The sequence below is a fragment of the Cololabis saira genome, chromosome 20 (assembly GCF_033807715.1).
Source record: "Cololabis saira isolate AMF1-May2022 chromosome 20, fColSai1.1, whole genome shotgun sequence".
Classification (NCBI taxonomy): Eukaryota; Metazoa; Chordata; class Actinopteri; order Beloniformes; family Belonidae; genus Cololabis; species Cololabis saira.
This window is the reverse complement of record NC_084606.1, coordinates 8,319,175-8,336,307: the sequence shown is the minus strand read 5'-3', so window position 1 is coordinate 8,336,307 and position 17,133 is coordinate 8,319,175. Positions and strand designations below refer to the sequence as shown.

At 48.1% G+C, this 17,133-nt stretch overlaps 1 protein-coding gene across 1 annotated transcript in view; it reads right to left on the bottom strand.

Annotated features, from left to right (window-relative positions):
* Positions 1-89: 89 nt before the first annotated feature.
* LOC133420422 (NACHT, LRR and PYD domains-containing protein 3-like) overlaps positions 90-17,133 on the bottom strand; it is a 38,547-nt gene continuing 21,503 nt past the window's right edge. The window contains exons 9-13 of the mRNA XM_061710116.1: positions 12,493-12,666; positions 10,523-10,696; positions 5,844-6,017; positions 2,654-2,700; positions 90-2,523 (exon numbers count right to left, since the gene is read on the bottom strand). Of these exons, the coding sequence (XP_061566100.1) occupies positions 1,997-2,523; positions 2,654-2,700; positions 5,844-6,017; positions 10,523-10,696; positions 12,493-12,666 (1,096 nt within the window). The 3' untranslated portion in view covers positions 90-1,996. The remainder of the gene's footprint in view (positions 2,524-2,653; positions 2,701-5,843; positions 6,018-10,522; positions 10,697-12,492; positions 12,667-17,133) is intronic.

The following is a 17,133-nucleotide window of genomic DNA, read 5'->3' as shown; positions in this document are numbered from 1 at the left end:
ATGATTAACAGTTGTACACTGGCTTTCTCTGTATTTTAATCGTGAAGCGCGTGTTTCAAGACTTAAATGAAGATGCAGGAAGCTTTCAATTTCCTTTACAGAGCTTTAATCCAGTCTAGAGAGTGCACTTACAGATGTGGTGTGTGTATGTGGTTCTGGAATAAACCAAAGAATAATAGAAATCGATAAACAGCAATAAACACATGTTTAAAGGAGCATGAGGCAGGATTTATGAAAAAAAAAGCGTATACGTTTTAAGTTTTCTAGTAATAATGTCAGATGAAGCGTTCCAAACCAAAAAGAATGAGCCCTCTAGTGTATCTCTCCGTTGCCTTGAACAGGGTGTGTGCTGCAAAATGTGCTGCAGTGCTGGGGCTGAGTTTCCCGCGCTGTCCTGCGGATGTGACGTCAAATGACGCTGCATGCGCGTTCTCGGCGGCGCACGAGTAAACATTGGATACGCATTTGAGTCATGGAGGCAGCTTCAACTTGAATTGGGACTGAAAACGGATGCTGACATGGCTCATTTCCTACTTACCAGGTAAGACAACATTGTAAGTCATATTTAGAGCTTGATTTGCAAATCATATGAGATTACACACGCGCTCCTGTGCCGGCTTCGCTGTTGGCTGCAGGAACCCCGACGGTCGTCGTGTCGCTAATGAGTCTCATTTCTTATTCTTGCCTCATGCTCCTTTAACCAGAGCACACAATCCAAATAATAATGTTATTAGCATGAACATCATATACATGAGATACTATGCATGATAGGATACTATCACATTTAACTGGAAACAAAGAAAACAGTCAGTGACATTCAGATAACATAACTAACTTTTGAACGATTAGTGAAGTAAATAACACTGCTGGAAATACTCACCAGCAGACTTATAAAATATAACAACAAAGAAGTGCTTCCAATAAACAACAATATAACTTATGTTTCTCTGGACGCACATTGAACCACAAAGATCAGATTCATGACACAAAGTAATATAACAGCTTCATCCACATCATCCAGCTTTTACCACGATAAGCATCACTCAGGGGGGTCGAGTGCAGCAGCCCCCCCTGGTGGCTGGATGTTCTTAAATCAACCATCTGTCATGCAGACCTTCAGACCAGTGCTACATATTTTATTCTAAGTACAAATGTGGGACCTCATGAAGTGTTATGGGGGTTAATTTTGCATTAATGGGACGTGATTTGAAGATGTTCATGATTTGCTACTAAAATGTTACATACGTGATCATTTTCCTAGCATGATAAATCAATTTGATAATTATTTTGAGGAAATGTTGAGGCAGCGCTTTTAATCAGTGAATATCAAATATTGTCATCAAAGGGGAACTTTATTCAAAAAGTAGCCCTTCTAGGTACAGTGTAAAATCAACAAGGCCGACCCCCGGGACCCTGAACATGAAGAAGCAGTTCTAGAAGATTGATGGATCATCTTATTCATCTTGGTGAGAGCTCACACATAAACAAACACTTTACCATGACAGAGACCTGACAGTCCAGTAGTGATGTCCTGGTTGGAACAGGAAGTGGGTGAGAATAAAGACCAGGATGAACCCTGGCTGCACAGCAACCTTGTGCTCAGATCTGTCAGCAGGTTGTAACTTCATCTTGGCTGATTGCAGCTCACTGATTCCTCTCTGACATCACAGTTGGTCACATGTGCAGCAAACTAACTGCATCTGACATGAAGTGAATGATCTCAGCTGATCTGAGCTGCAGAGAAACAACATGATGCTGTTCACCGTGAAGCTCTGACTGGAAACAGACAGAAGAACAACATGTGGATCCTGGAATAACGGCAGCTTTCACCTTTAAAGGACCGGAAGAGGAAGAAGTTTCCAAGGAATCATTCAGAACAGTTTCATCAACATGTGATTCAGGTGTTCTGATGGAAACAGAGACAGACATGTACAGACTCAACTATCAGTCCAGCAGAGACAGTTTCTCTGACAGGAGGAGACTCTGGAGACTGAACTCAACACAAAGACACTGAGGAACCAGAGCTGAACAAGAACCCAGCATAGAGAGGTTCAGTGAATGTGGTGTTGAAGGTGTGGAGGGGGATCAGTCTGTCAGAGAAGACGCTGTAGAAGGACAGAGTTCCAGCAGGAACATCCACGTACACTGCTACTCTGTCAGAGACTGAGGAAGAGGAGGATGAAGATGTTACTCTGTTATTGTGCCAGACATGGTACTGACCATCATCAGAAAAGACCAGACTCCAGGAATGATCGTTCCTTCCAAACAAACAGTCACCAGAGTCTCCTTTCCTGCTGATTCTTCTGTAACTCACTGATATATAAACTACTCCGCTCCTCTGGACCTCCCAGTAACAGCGACCCGTCAGAACTTCTCTACACAGGAACTGAGGCCAGTAATCAATCCTGTCTGGATGATCAGGATATGACTGATCCTCCTCCACAAACATCATCTTCCTGTTGTTGTCAGACAGTTTGATGTAGTTGTTGACTGTGTTTGTGTCGATGGTGAGTTGACAGGAATCTGATGGAGAGAACAAACAACCCAGTTGCAGTTATTATTGATCTGTCATTGATTATTGATGGACTCATGAATGAATGATGTGTCTGTGTGAAGATGGTTGAACGTGTGAATGAAATAAAAACACACTTACAATTCCTCAGATCTGGTGTCAACCATCGTTGTCCAGCAGGCTCCACCCTGAAAGGAGGAGGGGGGTCAGACCAGCTCAGTCTCTTTCAGCAAACATGGACATTACATGGCTCTCACACACAGATGAAGTTCAGTGCATCTGAACACTTGGACAGATGCACTTGAATGCAGCATCTCTGAAGTCTGTCCTGTGGTCGTCACCTTCCAGCACAGTTTGAACACATTGTTTTCATCTGATTTCATCTCTGCTGAATCAGCAGCGGGAGGAGACCATGTCATGGATGAGTGAAGGTGCAGCTGTTATCACGCCCGCCGATAGGGGGGACAAACGGGTCTGTTGTCCCGGGCCCAGGGTAGGGGGGGGGGGCAGAACTGGGTCCTCATTAAATTATGGAATCATGTTTCAAAATATGCCTATTTGTGGAAAAAATATGTAGTATTTGAGTTACATAAAAGGTTGTTATTTGTTTTCTTCCTAATTGTCCTTGAAATAGTGGTTAAGAACCCCCACACCTCCAGCACAAAAATGGTTTAGCCGCTGATCAAAATTTGATGTTATCATTTAATTTGAAGTTCAGTGCGCTCAGAATGTCCGGTCAGCACAATTCCGGTGCTCAGAAAAGAAGAGAAAAGAGAACAAGACAGGGCTCCAGACTGCGACCAAATGCTCGCATTTTGCGACCAAAATTTGAGTATGTGCGACTGAATTTCGTGTCCACTCGCACACGTGCGACCAGTAAATTTGCCAGTGTTACACCAACGCCGTAGGCTCTGCGTTGGTGTAACGCGGAACCATAAATCAGCCTTTAGACTATCCAATTAAATCATGTTGGACATTAAACTGACGCTGTTGTAAACCAATAAATCTAGCCAGAGCCTTGGTATCAGCCAATCAGAAACAGAGGAGGGCGGGTTCACCCCGTCCCTCAGGGAAGACGACTTGTCAGAGACTGGGGGACCAGTAGTCACGTCATTTAATTCACATATGCGCGTGGTGTGAAACTATCAAACAATGAACACGGCGTCAAAGAGCAGCGGTAGCGTTAACAAAGCGCTGGTTTTTAAAACTCAGACTAAATCGCTAAGAGACACTGCGCTTCTTTCCCCCGCCCGCCTCCGCTGCCCTCGTGAAGAAAACAAACATGTGGAAGCGGCCGCCTGAGAAACCAGCGCAGAAAATACAGAACCAAAGTTTACTCCATACAGACAGCGGGCTGAGCAGGACTGTTAATGCTGGAAATTACTTGCTGTTTGAGTCTGTGTTTATGCTGCCTTATGCGTTAATGTCCGCTCACACAGACAACCAGCTGCGTTAAGACACAGACCCCGCTCTCGCGCTCCACGTGAGGAGAGCGCGTCGTACTGTAATACAAAATTATGATTATTACACCTACAGACTTCGCCGTTAAAGTACATGATCTTTTTTCGCATGTATCTTTTCGTGTCCAATCAACTGTGTGCGGGCAAAACTTGCAGATCATTGAATCTCCAGACACATTACACACAGACAAGTACACACTCATACACACTCATACACACTCATACACACTCATACACACTCATACACACTCATACACACACATACACACACACTCATACACACCCCCACCCGTGCAAAACCAGTGTTCAGTGTTTTGGATATTTCCGCTTAAATTTCAAAATGTTATATAAATTCAATGAAGTTCATAGCTTGTTTGGTTTCTTCTGTTATTGGACACACAGTTTGTCATGACATACCTGAAAAATCCCTGATGCTTCATGGCAAGCTGTGTGTCTGGTGACAGAATAAATTAGACAAGCTAAAATTATTTGTTTACTGCATGAGCTGTTGATATTTCCTTCTTTTTTGCACTTTAAATGGATATTGAAAGACCCATTTGAGTTATTTATTTTTTAGTTATTTCACAATAATTATTGTGAAATTATTATTTCACTAGTTATTTTACAGTCGTATAATTCAGGCAACAGCTCAAAAAACATTTTTAATAACACTAACCCACATTAATATCGGATCGGATCGAATCAAATGGTGATAAAAAAAAACAGAAAACAGAAGGGCTAATACAGCATTTAACTTTTTTACTTGAAACCTTTGGGGAAACGGCCGCACGGCAGAAAAGGGGCCATTCTTAAAGTGTGGTGCAGCGCATAGATGGAGGGGGAATATGAACTGGCCTGAAAATTTTTTTTCAGTCAAAAATATTTTTTTTTGCTTTAATCCCTGAATTAATTAATCTATTATGAAATACGTATCACTAATACACTGAAATGTAGTAGAAATGTAAACATTTGGTTAGCGTGTCGATAAACGATGTGCGCTCCTAAAATTTCTGATTGTGCCCCTAAAAATTTTTAGGGGCACAAGTTAGGGGCTACTGTGCTCCTAGTGAAAAAAGTTAGTCTGGAGCCCTGCAAGAGAAGAAGAAAATAGAGGCCTCAGAGATTCTCTACACAAATATTTAAAAAAAGGTGGTGACGGTGAAGCTGGATTTAATAAAGTCAGCGTAGAGCAAGGTAAGAAACAGCGCAGCCAACCAGAGGCGGATCTAGGGAGTGGCTGTTTCTCACCGTTAACCGCAGCGTGGACTGAAGGGATGCCAAAAATGATAGGCGTGGCAATCAAACTTTGAAAATCGACTGTGCGCCGAACCACAAAGTAGCAGACCTCGACGGGTAGCATGGATCGACAGAACACCGGCTTTCCCATTCATTGTGTCTGTGCTACCCCCCCCCCCGCTGTTATTGTGCTGTGATGGGCCTGAAAACCACACTCCTGTGGTTCTGGGATGTTTACTGGGTCAAGAACGGCTCAGTTTTGAACTGCATCTATCAGCTCTGCTGCACCAGATGAGCTGCAGCAGCTCCATCTGCTGAAAGATCTCTGCTCAAAGTGTCATGGGAAAAAATCTGACATTATATAGTTTGTAACAAAAGGCCAACAGCTGGAAGGAACAGGTTGAGAAGAGGGGGATATAAAACATGTAAATGCAGATGAAAGGGTCACATCTCTTTTGTAATGTATACCTTCCTCTATGAGGACTAGCATTCACATGTCGGGTGCAGGTATCTGTATTTTACTCTGTGCAATTAATAAAAATTACCACAACAAAATCCAGAGAGCCACAAAGGTGATGACCCACAACACAACACGATGGAGAGTCCAGCACACTGATGTCCTTCTGTCTTCATACCTGAGATTTTCTAGTCTCCAGCGGGGATCCTTCAGTCCAGCAGACAAAAGCTTCACTGCTGACTCTCCTGGATGGTTGCAGCTCAGGTCCAGCTCTCTCAGGTGGCAGGGGTTGGAGCTCAGAGCTGAGACCAGAGAAGCACAGCCTTCCTCTGAGATCAGACAGTCTGAGAGCCTGTAGACACACAACACAACACACATGCAGAGACTCTGAGAGAACTGCTCTGAGACTAAAGCTGACTCTGTCCTCGTGTTCACCTGATGATGGTGCTGAAGGAAAAGTCAAAGGATCAGCAGAAACACATCAACAATCCTTCAATATCAACCACAGTTGTAACGGTCCACAGTTGAACACTTGGGGGTAAATCCACAAAGAATAGATTGCGCCCGCAAATAGCGCTGTGAATTGCGCTGCATTAGCGCCCGCAATTTGCCCCGCTTTAAGGTCCTATTCACAAAAGATTTTGCTCTAATGATATACCGGCGCAAACACGCCCATAAAGTTTTGGAGCTGAGTGCAATTTGCACTTGTCTGAGTGAGCGGAGCTGTTTCCACGTATTTGTACTTGTAGTATTTCGCATGCAGATAGATAGATGGATAGATAGATAGATAGATAGATAGATAGATAGATAGATAGATAGATAGATAGATAGATAGATAGATAGATAGACAGACAGACAGACAGACAGACAGACAGACAGACAGACAGACAGACAGACAGACAGACAGACAGACAGACAGACAGACAGACAGATAGACAGATAGATAGATAGATAGATAGATAGATAGATAGATAGATAGATAGATAGACAGACAGATAGATAGATAGATAGATAGATAGAACCTTATTCATCCCCAAAGGGAAATTCAACCGTCCAGCAGCTCATCAAAACATAAACATAAAAATCAACCACACTTCCATTCAGACAATAAAAGCACATTCATAATATTAAAATAAACATGACATATAAGGTTTTTAAACAAATATCATGTAAAGTGCAAACTAAAATATAGTCCAGTTGTGGCAGAGGTGAGTGTGTGAAACTGAGTGTCAGGCCGAGTTAAACACAGTCTTATTGCTGCGGGGACGCAAGGATCTCCTGAATGTTGCACCCGGGACAATAAAACTCTGGACCTTTTTTATGCCAACACCAAGGAGGCATACACCTCATCACCTTTCCCCCCGCTGGGCAGATCCGACCACAACTTGGTTCATCTCCAGCCTGTGTACAGACCCCTGGTGCACAGGGAACCAGCTGTCTCCCGCACAGTGACGAGATGGTCCAGCCAAGCTGAAGAAGCTTTGCAGGACTGCTTTAACACAACTGTGTGGGAGGAACTCTGTGACTCTCATGGGGACGACATTGATGGTCTCACTGACTGTATTACAGACTACATCAACTTCTGTGTGGAAAACACCGTACCAACAAAGACGGTAAGGTGTTTTTCCAACAACAAACCCTGGATTAATCCTGGCATAAAGGCTCTCCTGAGGGAGAAGAAGAGGGCCTTTAGATCAGGAAATAAAGAGGAGCTGAAGACTGCTCAGAAGGAACTAAGGAGGAGGATCAGGGAGGGGAAGAACTGCTACAGGAAAAAGATGGAGGAACAACTGCAGCAAAACAACATCAAAGGAGTCTGGAAAGGCTTGAAAAACATCTCGGCCCACAAGAAACCAGACTCCCAGGCTGTGGGGGACCAACAGTGGGTGAACGATCTAAATTTGTTTTTCAATAGATTTGATCAACCTTCTCCCCCTCCCCCAACCCAGCTCACACTGCTGCAACCCCTTTCATCTGCCACCACAGGACACCCCCCCTCCCCCTCCTCCTTCAGTTCAACAACAGCCCCCCCACTGTCATCGACACCTTCACCTTCACCTCCAGCCCCACCCCCACCCCCACCTCCACTCCCAAAACAACAAAGCTCATCCCACAGCCGACCCCCCACTGTTCCTACTCTCTGCTCTACCCCCCCACCCCCCTCCACTACCTCTGATACACCCCCCCCCTGCTCCAGCTTGTCCCTCACAACCCTCCAGGTGAGAAATCAGCTCAGGAAAATGAACGCGAGGAAGGCGGCAGGTCCGGATCGCATCAGCTCCAGGCTCCTGAAGTCCTGTGCAGACCAGCTGTGCGGGATTGTTGGACACATGTTCAACCTGAGCCTGAGGCTGGGGAGGGTACCACCACTATGGAAGACATCCTGCGTGGTACCTGTTCCCAAGAACCCGCACCCCAAGGACCTCAGCAGCTTCAGGCCGGTGGCTCTGACATCCCACCTGATGAAGGCCCTGGAGCGGCTGCTCCTCCGACATCTCCGCCCCATGGTGAGCCCAGCGATGGACCCACTACAGTTTGCTTACCAACCTGGTATTGGGGTGGATGACGCCGTCATCCTCATGCTACATCGTGCCCTGTCTCACCTGGAGAAACCTGGGAGCACTGTGAGGATCATGTTCTTTGATTTCTCCAGTGCGTTCAACACTATCCAGCCGGCACTTCTGGGAGACAAGCTGGAGAATGCAGGGGTTGACAGTCACCTCACATCCTGGATTCTGGACTACCTCACCAACCGGCCACAGTATGTGAGGACACGGGACCACACATCGGACATGGTCGTCTGCAGTGTGGGGGCCCCGCAGGGAACGGTCCTGGCGCCGTTCCTCTTCACCCTCTACACTGCTGACTTCTCCTACAACTCCCCAACCTGTCACCTCCAAAAGTTCTCTGACGACTCTGCTATCGTCGGCCTCATCACTGATGAAGACGATAGCGAGTACAGAGAACTGTCCCAGGACTTTGTGGACTGGTGCCTGCAGAACCACCTCCAGATCAACGCGGGGAAAACCAAAGAACTGGTGGTGGATTTCCGCAGGTGTAATAAATCCCCCTCGACACCGGTGAACATCCAGGGAAAGGACATTGAGATGGTGACATCTTATAAGTACCTGGGTGTTCACCTCAACAATAAACTGGACTGGACTACTAATTCCTCTGCACTCCACAGAAAAGGCCAGAGCAGACTCTATCTGCTCAGGAGACTGAGGGCCTTTGGTGTGCAGGAGAAGCTCCTGAAAACATTTTACAACACTGTGGTGGCATCAGCCATTTTTTACGGAGTGGTCTGCTGGGGCAGCAACATCACAGCTGCAGACAGAAGGAGGCTGGACAAAACCATCAAAAGGGCCGGCTCTGTCGTGGGCTGCTCTCTGGACACAGTACAGGTGGTGGGAGAGAGGAGGATGATGGCTAAGCTGTCATCCATGATGGAGAAGGACTCCCACCCCATGAAGGACACCTTCAGAGCGCTGGAGAGCTCCTTCAGCGACAGGCTCCTTCACCCTAGGTGTGTGAAGGAGCGCTACAGACGGTCCTTCCTCCCTGCAGCTGTGAGACTACACAACCAGCACTGCTCACAGTAGACCACAAACAATACAAACAATCCTGACAATAAAAACCATTCTGCAACGGGCATAAATAACATCTGTAAATATCCATCTGTTTTTCTTTTTGTATACTAGAATTTTTTTATTTATTACTATTTTTATTCTCCTTCTTATTCTTATTATTATTATTATTGTATATACTGTTTATAGTGTATAGTGTTTATTATTATTATTATTGTTGTGTGATATTGTGTGATATTGATGCCTCTTGTTTTGCACTATCCCCTTTGCTGCTGTAACCTGGAAATTTCCCCTCTGGGGGACTATTAAAGGATTTCTTATCTTGATTTCTTATCTTAACCGCTCGTTCTGCAGCGCAGTGAGCGGAGGCTGCGGACCCGACCGCTGCAGGCAAAGCAGCAAAAAAAAAAAAAAAAAGAAGCAAAAAAGAGTGCACTGGCCACCATCGTGTGGTAGAACATAGCCATCATCTCCACACACACATCAAAAGACCTCAGTGTCTGTATGACATAAGCTAATTAAATGTCAAATGTTAAGAGGCTGTGCGCATTTACGCACAAGGCACAGCACCAGTAACTTCATTAACACCGGATCGGGATCAGATCAGGATCTAATGGTAATTCATGTTCTTTGTTTTGCTACACACACCTACAGGTCAGCTGTTAAACACACACATTCTACATTTATATGTTTATATGGTGGAATTGTTTGTAATAAAGCAGCCCCTTATGTATGGATGAATCCTGAACTCCGTCCTGTTACTTTTATTTTTAAATCCGATAAGTCCACAACCCCACTTGATCTGACTGTCTACAGTCATGTCTGACTGTAGATTTCACCCTTAATATCATTCAGTATCACTCAGGCTTGAATGACATTGAAGAGAGAGAGAAACAGAGAGATGGGGAGTGAGGAGTGAGTTTGCGCGCAGTTTAATACACGCTTTTGAAACACGGTATGTGCTCCACTATTTTTGCGTGTGGCAAATAGCTCTGGCCTTTTTGAATTAGGCGCTTTTTGCAATGAGGCTTATTTGCATAGAAAGGGGGCAATCTTGTGCCGAATGTATGAATATTACCTAATTTGCATGCATGCAAATGGCACCGGCGCAGACTGCCACTATTTGCTTGGCAGCGCAGTTTGTGGTGCAATTCGCCCTTTGCGGGTGCTTTGTGAATTAGACGCTCTCTTTTTGTCTCATTTGCACCGGTTTAGCGGCCGCAAAAGCCGCGCAATCCTTTTGTGGATTTGGCCCTAGGTGTATTCTGACCTGAGAGACTCCAGGTGACAGTGTGGACTCTCCAGTCCAGGACACAGATCCTTCAGTCCTGAATCCTGCAGGCGGTTGTTACTCAGGTCCAGTTCTGTCAGACTGGCGGACTGAGAGCTGAGAACTGAGGATAGAAGTGGACAGATGTCCCCTGACAGGTTACAACCACTCAACCTGCAGAGGAGATTCAAGATAAATGATGGGGTTATTTAGGAAAGTTTGTGTATAACATTTCATGTACAAGACAACTCAAAGTGCTTAACATAAAAACATTTTAAAAAATGACTTGAAAATGTAAGAATTTGAAAGCAGTAATTAAAGACAGACAGACATAAGTCAATAAAAAGGTTTTCAACTTGACTTAAAACAGCACTATGTAACTTTTCCACCTTAATATGATATTTCCAGAGTCATTGTGATGGTACATCAACTTCCAACAGGTTTAATGAACCTTTGTCATGGTCTGAGGGGTCTGTATCGCCTTCACTGGCACTATGTAACTTTGAGGTGCATGGTAGGAACCCTGCCACACTAAAAAACTACAAATCTTTACAGCTTTGACTGCTTTACGGCATACGTCACTTCCCCCTCCTTCCCGATTCGTAGTCGAGAAGAAAATGGGCGGGGCGTGGAGTGCAGAGCTCAGCAGAAGCTGGTAACCCGTTGCTGTGTTGTGGCTGCAGCAGCTCCACATAACAGACGTGGGGAAAAGATCGCTAATGGTTTAACTTTTCACCGCTTTCCTGCTCGGAGGCAGAACCACGGAGGCCAAGTATCTGAGATAACAAAGAGTCGTCGGCTCGGTTGGATCGCGGCTGTAATGACCAAACATAACCTTCCACACAGTATCACAAACAAACAAACACACAGACCGGGGTCGGATCGGGTTTTATTCCCCACTTCTCCAGCTAAACGCAGTTGCTGGCCAGCTCTCTGCGGTGCGATTAACCCCAATCTTCAGATAAAACTAGTTTGTTGAGGAAAAGATATTAACTCTATTTGTAGCTGCAGAGGAAAAAAATAATCTCACAAGGAAAACAAAAATATTGCTCATGTCTCGGAGCCTCTTCACCATAATATAGCAGTCAAAAAAAAAAAGAGAAGTAAGAGTGATAAAAAACATGTACTGTATGTTGTACTATTATACAAATTTATTGAAACACATGGCGAGTCAAACATTTACCAAAGCAGCTGCCAGACACTCTTAAACAAGGTAGCCTAAGACGTTGGTTGTGCAGAACTGCGGCAGTAAATCCTTACTAAAGAATGGAGCTCCACTCATATGGACACAAACCATTAATAATCATTATTTTCTCCATATACCGCTCCCTGACTTCCTTGTTTAAGGTATCCTGGTAAATTCCAGTTCCTTTCCAGCAGTTTAACATCTTTTTTTTTGCGTTCCGTCTGTTCACTTGTTGAAACAGAAAAGTAGTTTTGAAAGTCCGTCCCGTCTTCATTCGCTATCAAAACAAATGCACGCGACGGGGACAGGAGTTTTCCGGCAGAACATGCTGGTGCTCATGGGAAACGTAGTGTTCTTTCTGGTAAAGCACTACCGCTTTTGTCCAAAGGAGCCGCCAAACTCAACAAAAGCTGAAAGTTACATTGTGCTACTTTAAGGGGGCTGAATAATTTTGCACGCCCAATCTTTCAGTTTTTTATTTGTTAAAAAAGTTTGAAATATCCAATAAATTTCGTTCCACTTCATGATTGTGTCCCACTTGTTGTTGATTCTTCTATCTTTATGTTTGAAGCCTGAAATGTGGCAAAAGGTCACAAAGTTCAAGGGGGCCAAATACTTTCGCAAGGCACTGTATGTATTTGAATTAATGATAATGTTGTAATTAAGCTGATGATTCTGACGAGACCCCAGAGAAACTGCTGTGAAAGGGCAGCAGCTAACAGGGATCTAATTAAACAACCAAACAAACAGTTCTAACGGTCAGGAACACTTGGTGGATTCTGACCTGAGGGACTCCAGGTGACAGTGTGGACTCTCCAGTCCAGGACACAGCTGCTCCAGGCCTGAATCATGCAGGGGGTTGTTACTCAGGTCCAGTTCTGTCAGACTGGAGGACTGAGAGCTGAGAACTGAGGATAGAACTGCACAGATGTCCCAAGGGAGGTGACAACCACTCAACCTGCAGAGGAGATTAAAGAGAAATGATGGGGTTATTTAAAAGTTGATTGTCATTTAACAAAAAAAAAAATTATATAGCATCAATAAATGCTGATTATTTCAAATAATAATAAATAAGCATGGATCATAGTGATTGCTGCATTTCTCTTCTCTGCATGTACAGTTCCCTGAGATGAATCATTGATGAGAACTGGGGTCCGTTTCACAAAGCAGATTTAGTCAAAACTCTGAGTCTGTTAACCCTGAAATGAGGGAAACTCTGAGTTTTCCGTTTCACAAAGGGAGGTAACTCAAACCAGAGAGAGAGGGGTAACTCTAGCCTGTTTCACAAAGAGAGGTAACTTAAGCTCTCAATCAGTTACCGTAGTAACAGACTCTCTGAACCGAAAGTTACGCCTGTAACTACGGTTCTATGAGTCCCGGATGACCGCCAGGCGGTGCTGTAAGCACTGGATATCTCCCCCTCGCGCATGCGCATGTCGAGTACAATACCAACAATGTCACGTCACCCGTGACCCCTGCATGACCCCCGGAAGGGTATATCTTCCGGCGTCAGCATGGGATCTTCTCCTAGAATCTTCTCGCGAGAGCACGAGGATTCGGAGTGACCGGCAGGCCTGGCGGTCATCCGGGACTCATAGAACCGTAGTTACAGGCGTAACTTTCGTTCTATTTCGTCCCTACTGACCGCCAGGCGGTGCTGTAAGCACTGGATGACGAATACCAACAATGTCACATAGAATCCCGGTCACATACCTCACTGATCAGGGGCAGAAGGACCCGGGAGTAGAACCACGCCCAATGGTTGGGGAGTGGCGACATTGATCCGGTAAAACCTGGAGAACGTGTCTGGCGACGTCCATGAAGTCGCGGTGCAGATGTCCTCCAGAGGCACCCCCTGCAGGGCAGCCAAGAAGCTGCGACGCTTCTGGTCGAGTGGCACCTCACCCCCACTGGTAAGGGGCGGCTACTGGCCCTGTGGGTGGGCTCGACGGTGTCCACCACCCAGTGGGACGGCGCTGTCCAGAAACAGCACGCCCCCTGTTGGGGCCACCATGGCAGAGAACAAGCTGCTCCGACCGTCGCACAGGCGCGGTAGCATAAGCAGCAAGGGCCCGTACGGGGCACAAAGGGCTCGGCCCACTCTCTGCAGGACCTAGGGCAGGAACGCCACGTTCGGCCACAACGTAGCCCCTGAGCTGACTGACAGGGCATGTAACTCATCGACTCGCCGATGTCATGGCGAGGAGAAAAGCTATCTCCATAGAGAGCCACTTCAGGCCCACCCGGGCCAAGGGCCCAAAAGGGTGGAGAAGAGAGGGCACCTAGCACCATGGGCAGGTCCCACACTGCTCGGGGGTTTATATTCATGTTTATGTTCTGGTTCTCTGGAAAGCGTCTAGAGACAACATCTGTTGTATTAGACGCTATATAAATAAAATCGAATGGAATCGAAAACTGGGGCCTTTGGGCTCCTCGGGGGGGGGCAGCCTCAGAGCCCCCCTGAGAAAGAGAAACCAGCCGGTGGCACCCCACGGTGGCATTCTCAACCAGGGCATGTTGCGATGAAATGACCGCCACATACACCCTTAAAGTGGACTGAGCACGGCCACCATCCAGGAGGGACCGAAAGGAACCCCAGGATCGTGGCCACGGGGCAAAGAACAGGGTCCTCTGCCCCGTCTGCACACCAGGCAGAGAATCTCCCCCACTCGCACTCATACCAGAGGCGGGTGGGAGGCACATGGGCATTCGAGATGCCAGCCCTGACAGGTTCAGGACAGCTTGACAACAATGGGTCGGGCGCCGCAGCGGCCAGACTCAGAGCCAAAAACGACGGGGTCGGGGTGCAAAACCTGAATCCCCGGCTGGAAAAGACGGTCCCTCTGGGGGGCGTCATGTTGTGTCGCAGCAGAGCCTCCGCAGCAGTGGAAACTATGTTTCCCCGGTCGGAAGGGGGCCACCAAGAGGAGCCCGTAAGCCCTCTGGAGGACCCTCTGCAAAGGCGGCTTGCGCCGGGAGAGGAAGTCCGTCACCCGGTTCCCGTCTCCAGGCAGGAACATCGCCCGAAGGCCGGGCAGGCGAGGAGCTGTCCACGCTAGGAGGCCCCGGGACACCTGCAGCAGCTGTGCAGAATCGGGGCCCCCTCTGGTGGCCGATCAAGGAACAGTGGACACACTGTCCGACCGACCCGGCACGTGCCTCCCCCGCAGGAGTTGCAAAAAATGTTAGTGTGAAGTGCAGAGCCCAGAGCTCCAGCACGTTGATGTAGCGCGTGCGGACCCATCAGTAACCCTACTCTGGGTAGAGGGGCACTCGGGATCTGGCTTCAGAGCCTCATCAGGAGCCACTATCAGTGCTGCAATGGAGGGCTCGATGGGGGGGGCATGTGGTGGAGACCAGCCACAGCAGCGTCCTCCATCGCCGTCAGAGCACGGTCATCAGCCGGCTGTGACATCTCTCCAGCATGAGTGCAGCTCCCTCAAAAAAAATCTGACGAAGACGGAATGTGAATTCCACCGGAGAAGGATTGCGCCTGTGGAAGGCGCTAGAGGCCACCTCCGCACGCGGTGCATTCGGCTGCAAGTGTGCCAGGGCAGTGCGGATAATGCTCTGCACGGAGGAACAAACCGTCCCCTCCCGAGAGCTCTGGGCAGATGAGTGCGAGGAGAACCCCGAGCGCTGTGAGGCCGGGTCCCCTGATGACACGTTGAAGTGGCTCGCCGAGGCTGCAATGGAGATGGCGTCCTCCGGCAGCGGCGGTGGCGACCCCAGACCAAACTCTGGCATGGCAGGTTCCACCTGGCCAGTACCAGGTTGCAGATTGAGGAGGGGCGCCGTCATCTGCTCCATGTCGGCAGCCAAGCGATCTACCTTCGAGGAGAGCTGGCTCGTCATCCGCCGTCGTTTGGGGGCCCCCACCACTCTCTTTGCCGATCGCTTCAGAGAAGACCCCGGCTGAGATGAGGGGAGGCTGGCCAACGGCCCCGCTGCTCAGGGCCGAGGCACGACACGCAGAGGTCCTGGTCATCCGCAGGGTCCAGGGCGACCATGCACCCGGGGCATGAACGCTCCATCACCGGTGGAGCGCGACCGGTGGGAGAGGGAGCGGACACGCTGCCGTCGCCACGGATGTGCTGGCAGGAGAGAGGAGCGGACACGCTGCCGTACACACGAATGTGTCGGTGGGAGCGGTCACGCTGCCGTCACCACGGATGTGCCGGTGGGAGAGGGGAGCGGACGCGCTGCAGTCACCACGTAGGTGTCGGTGGGAGAGGGGAGCGGAAACGCTGCCGTCACCACAGCGAGCACGCTGCCGTCACCACCAATATGCTGGCGGGAGAGGGGAGCGGTCACGCTACCGTCAGCACGGATGTGTCAGTGGGAGAGGGGAGCAGAAAAGCTGCCGTCACCACAGCGAGCACGCTGCCATCACCGCCAATGTGCCGGCGGGAGAGGGGAGGGCCACGCTACCGCCAATACGGATGTGTCGGTGGGAGAGGGGAGCGGAAACGCTGCCGTCACCACAGCGAGCACGCTGCCGTCACCACCAATATGCCGGTGGGAGAGGGGAGCGGCCACGCTACCGTCAGCACGGATGTGTCAGTGGGAGAGACGAGCGGACACGCTGCCGTCCACACGAATGTGTCGGTGGGAGCGGTCACGCTGCCGTCCACACGAATGTGTCGGTGGGAGAGGGGAGCGGTCACGCTGCCGTCACCACGGATGTGCCGGTGGGAGAGGGAGCGGACGAGCCGCCATCACCACGTAGGTGTCAGTGGGAGAGGGGAGCGGAAACGCTGCCGTCACCACAGCGAGCACGCTGCCGTCACCGCCAATATACAGGCGGGAGAGGGGAGGGCCACGCTACCGTCAACACAGGTGTGTCAGTGGGAGAGGGGAGCGGAAACGCTGCCGTCACCACAGCGAGCACGCTGCCGTCACCGCCAATATGCAGGCGGGAGAGGGGAGGGCCACGCTGCCGTCACCACGGCTATGAGAAAAGGCAAAAATAGGCGTCTTTACTCAAAAAGAAGAGAACAATCCTCTCTCGTTTCTTTCCTTCTTTTTTTTTTTTTTTCAAAAGAAAAAAATAATCTACAAGGAAAAAATAATGTTGTCACATTAATAAAGTGGGAGAGGGAGCGAAACGCTGCCGTCACCACAAATGAGCCGGTGGGAGAGGGGCGTGGCCTTCACCACGGCTGTAAGAAAGACCAAAAAAGGTGTTTGTATTGTTTTTTCAAAAGAAAAAAATAATCCTTTTCTGTCTTCTTTTTTTCCTTTTTTTTTTTTTTTTCAAAAGAAAAAAATAATCTGCAAGGAAAAAATAATGTCACATTAATAAAGTGGGAGAGGGAGCGAAACGCTGCCGTCACCACAAATGAGTCGGTGGGAGAGGGGCGTGGCCTTCACCACGGCTGTAAGAAAGACCAAAAAAGGTGTCTGTATTGTTTTTTCAAAAGAA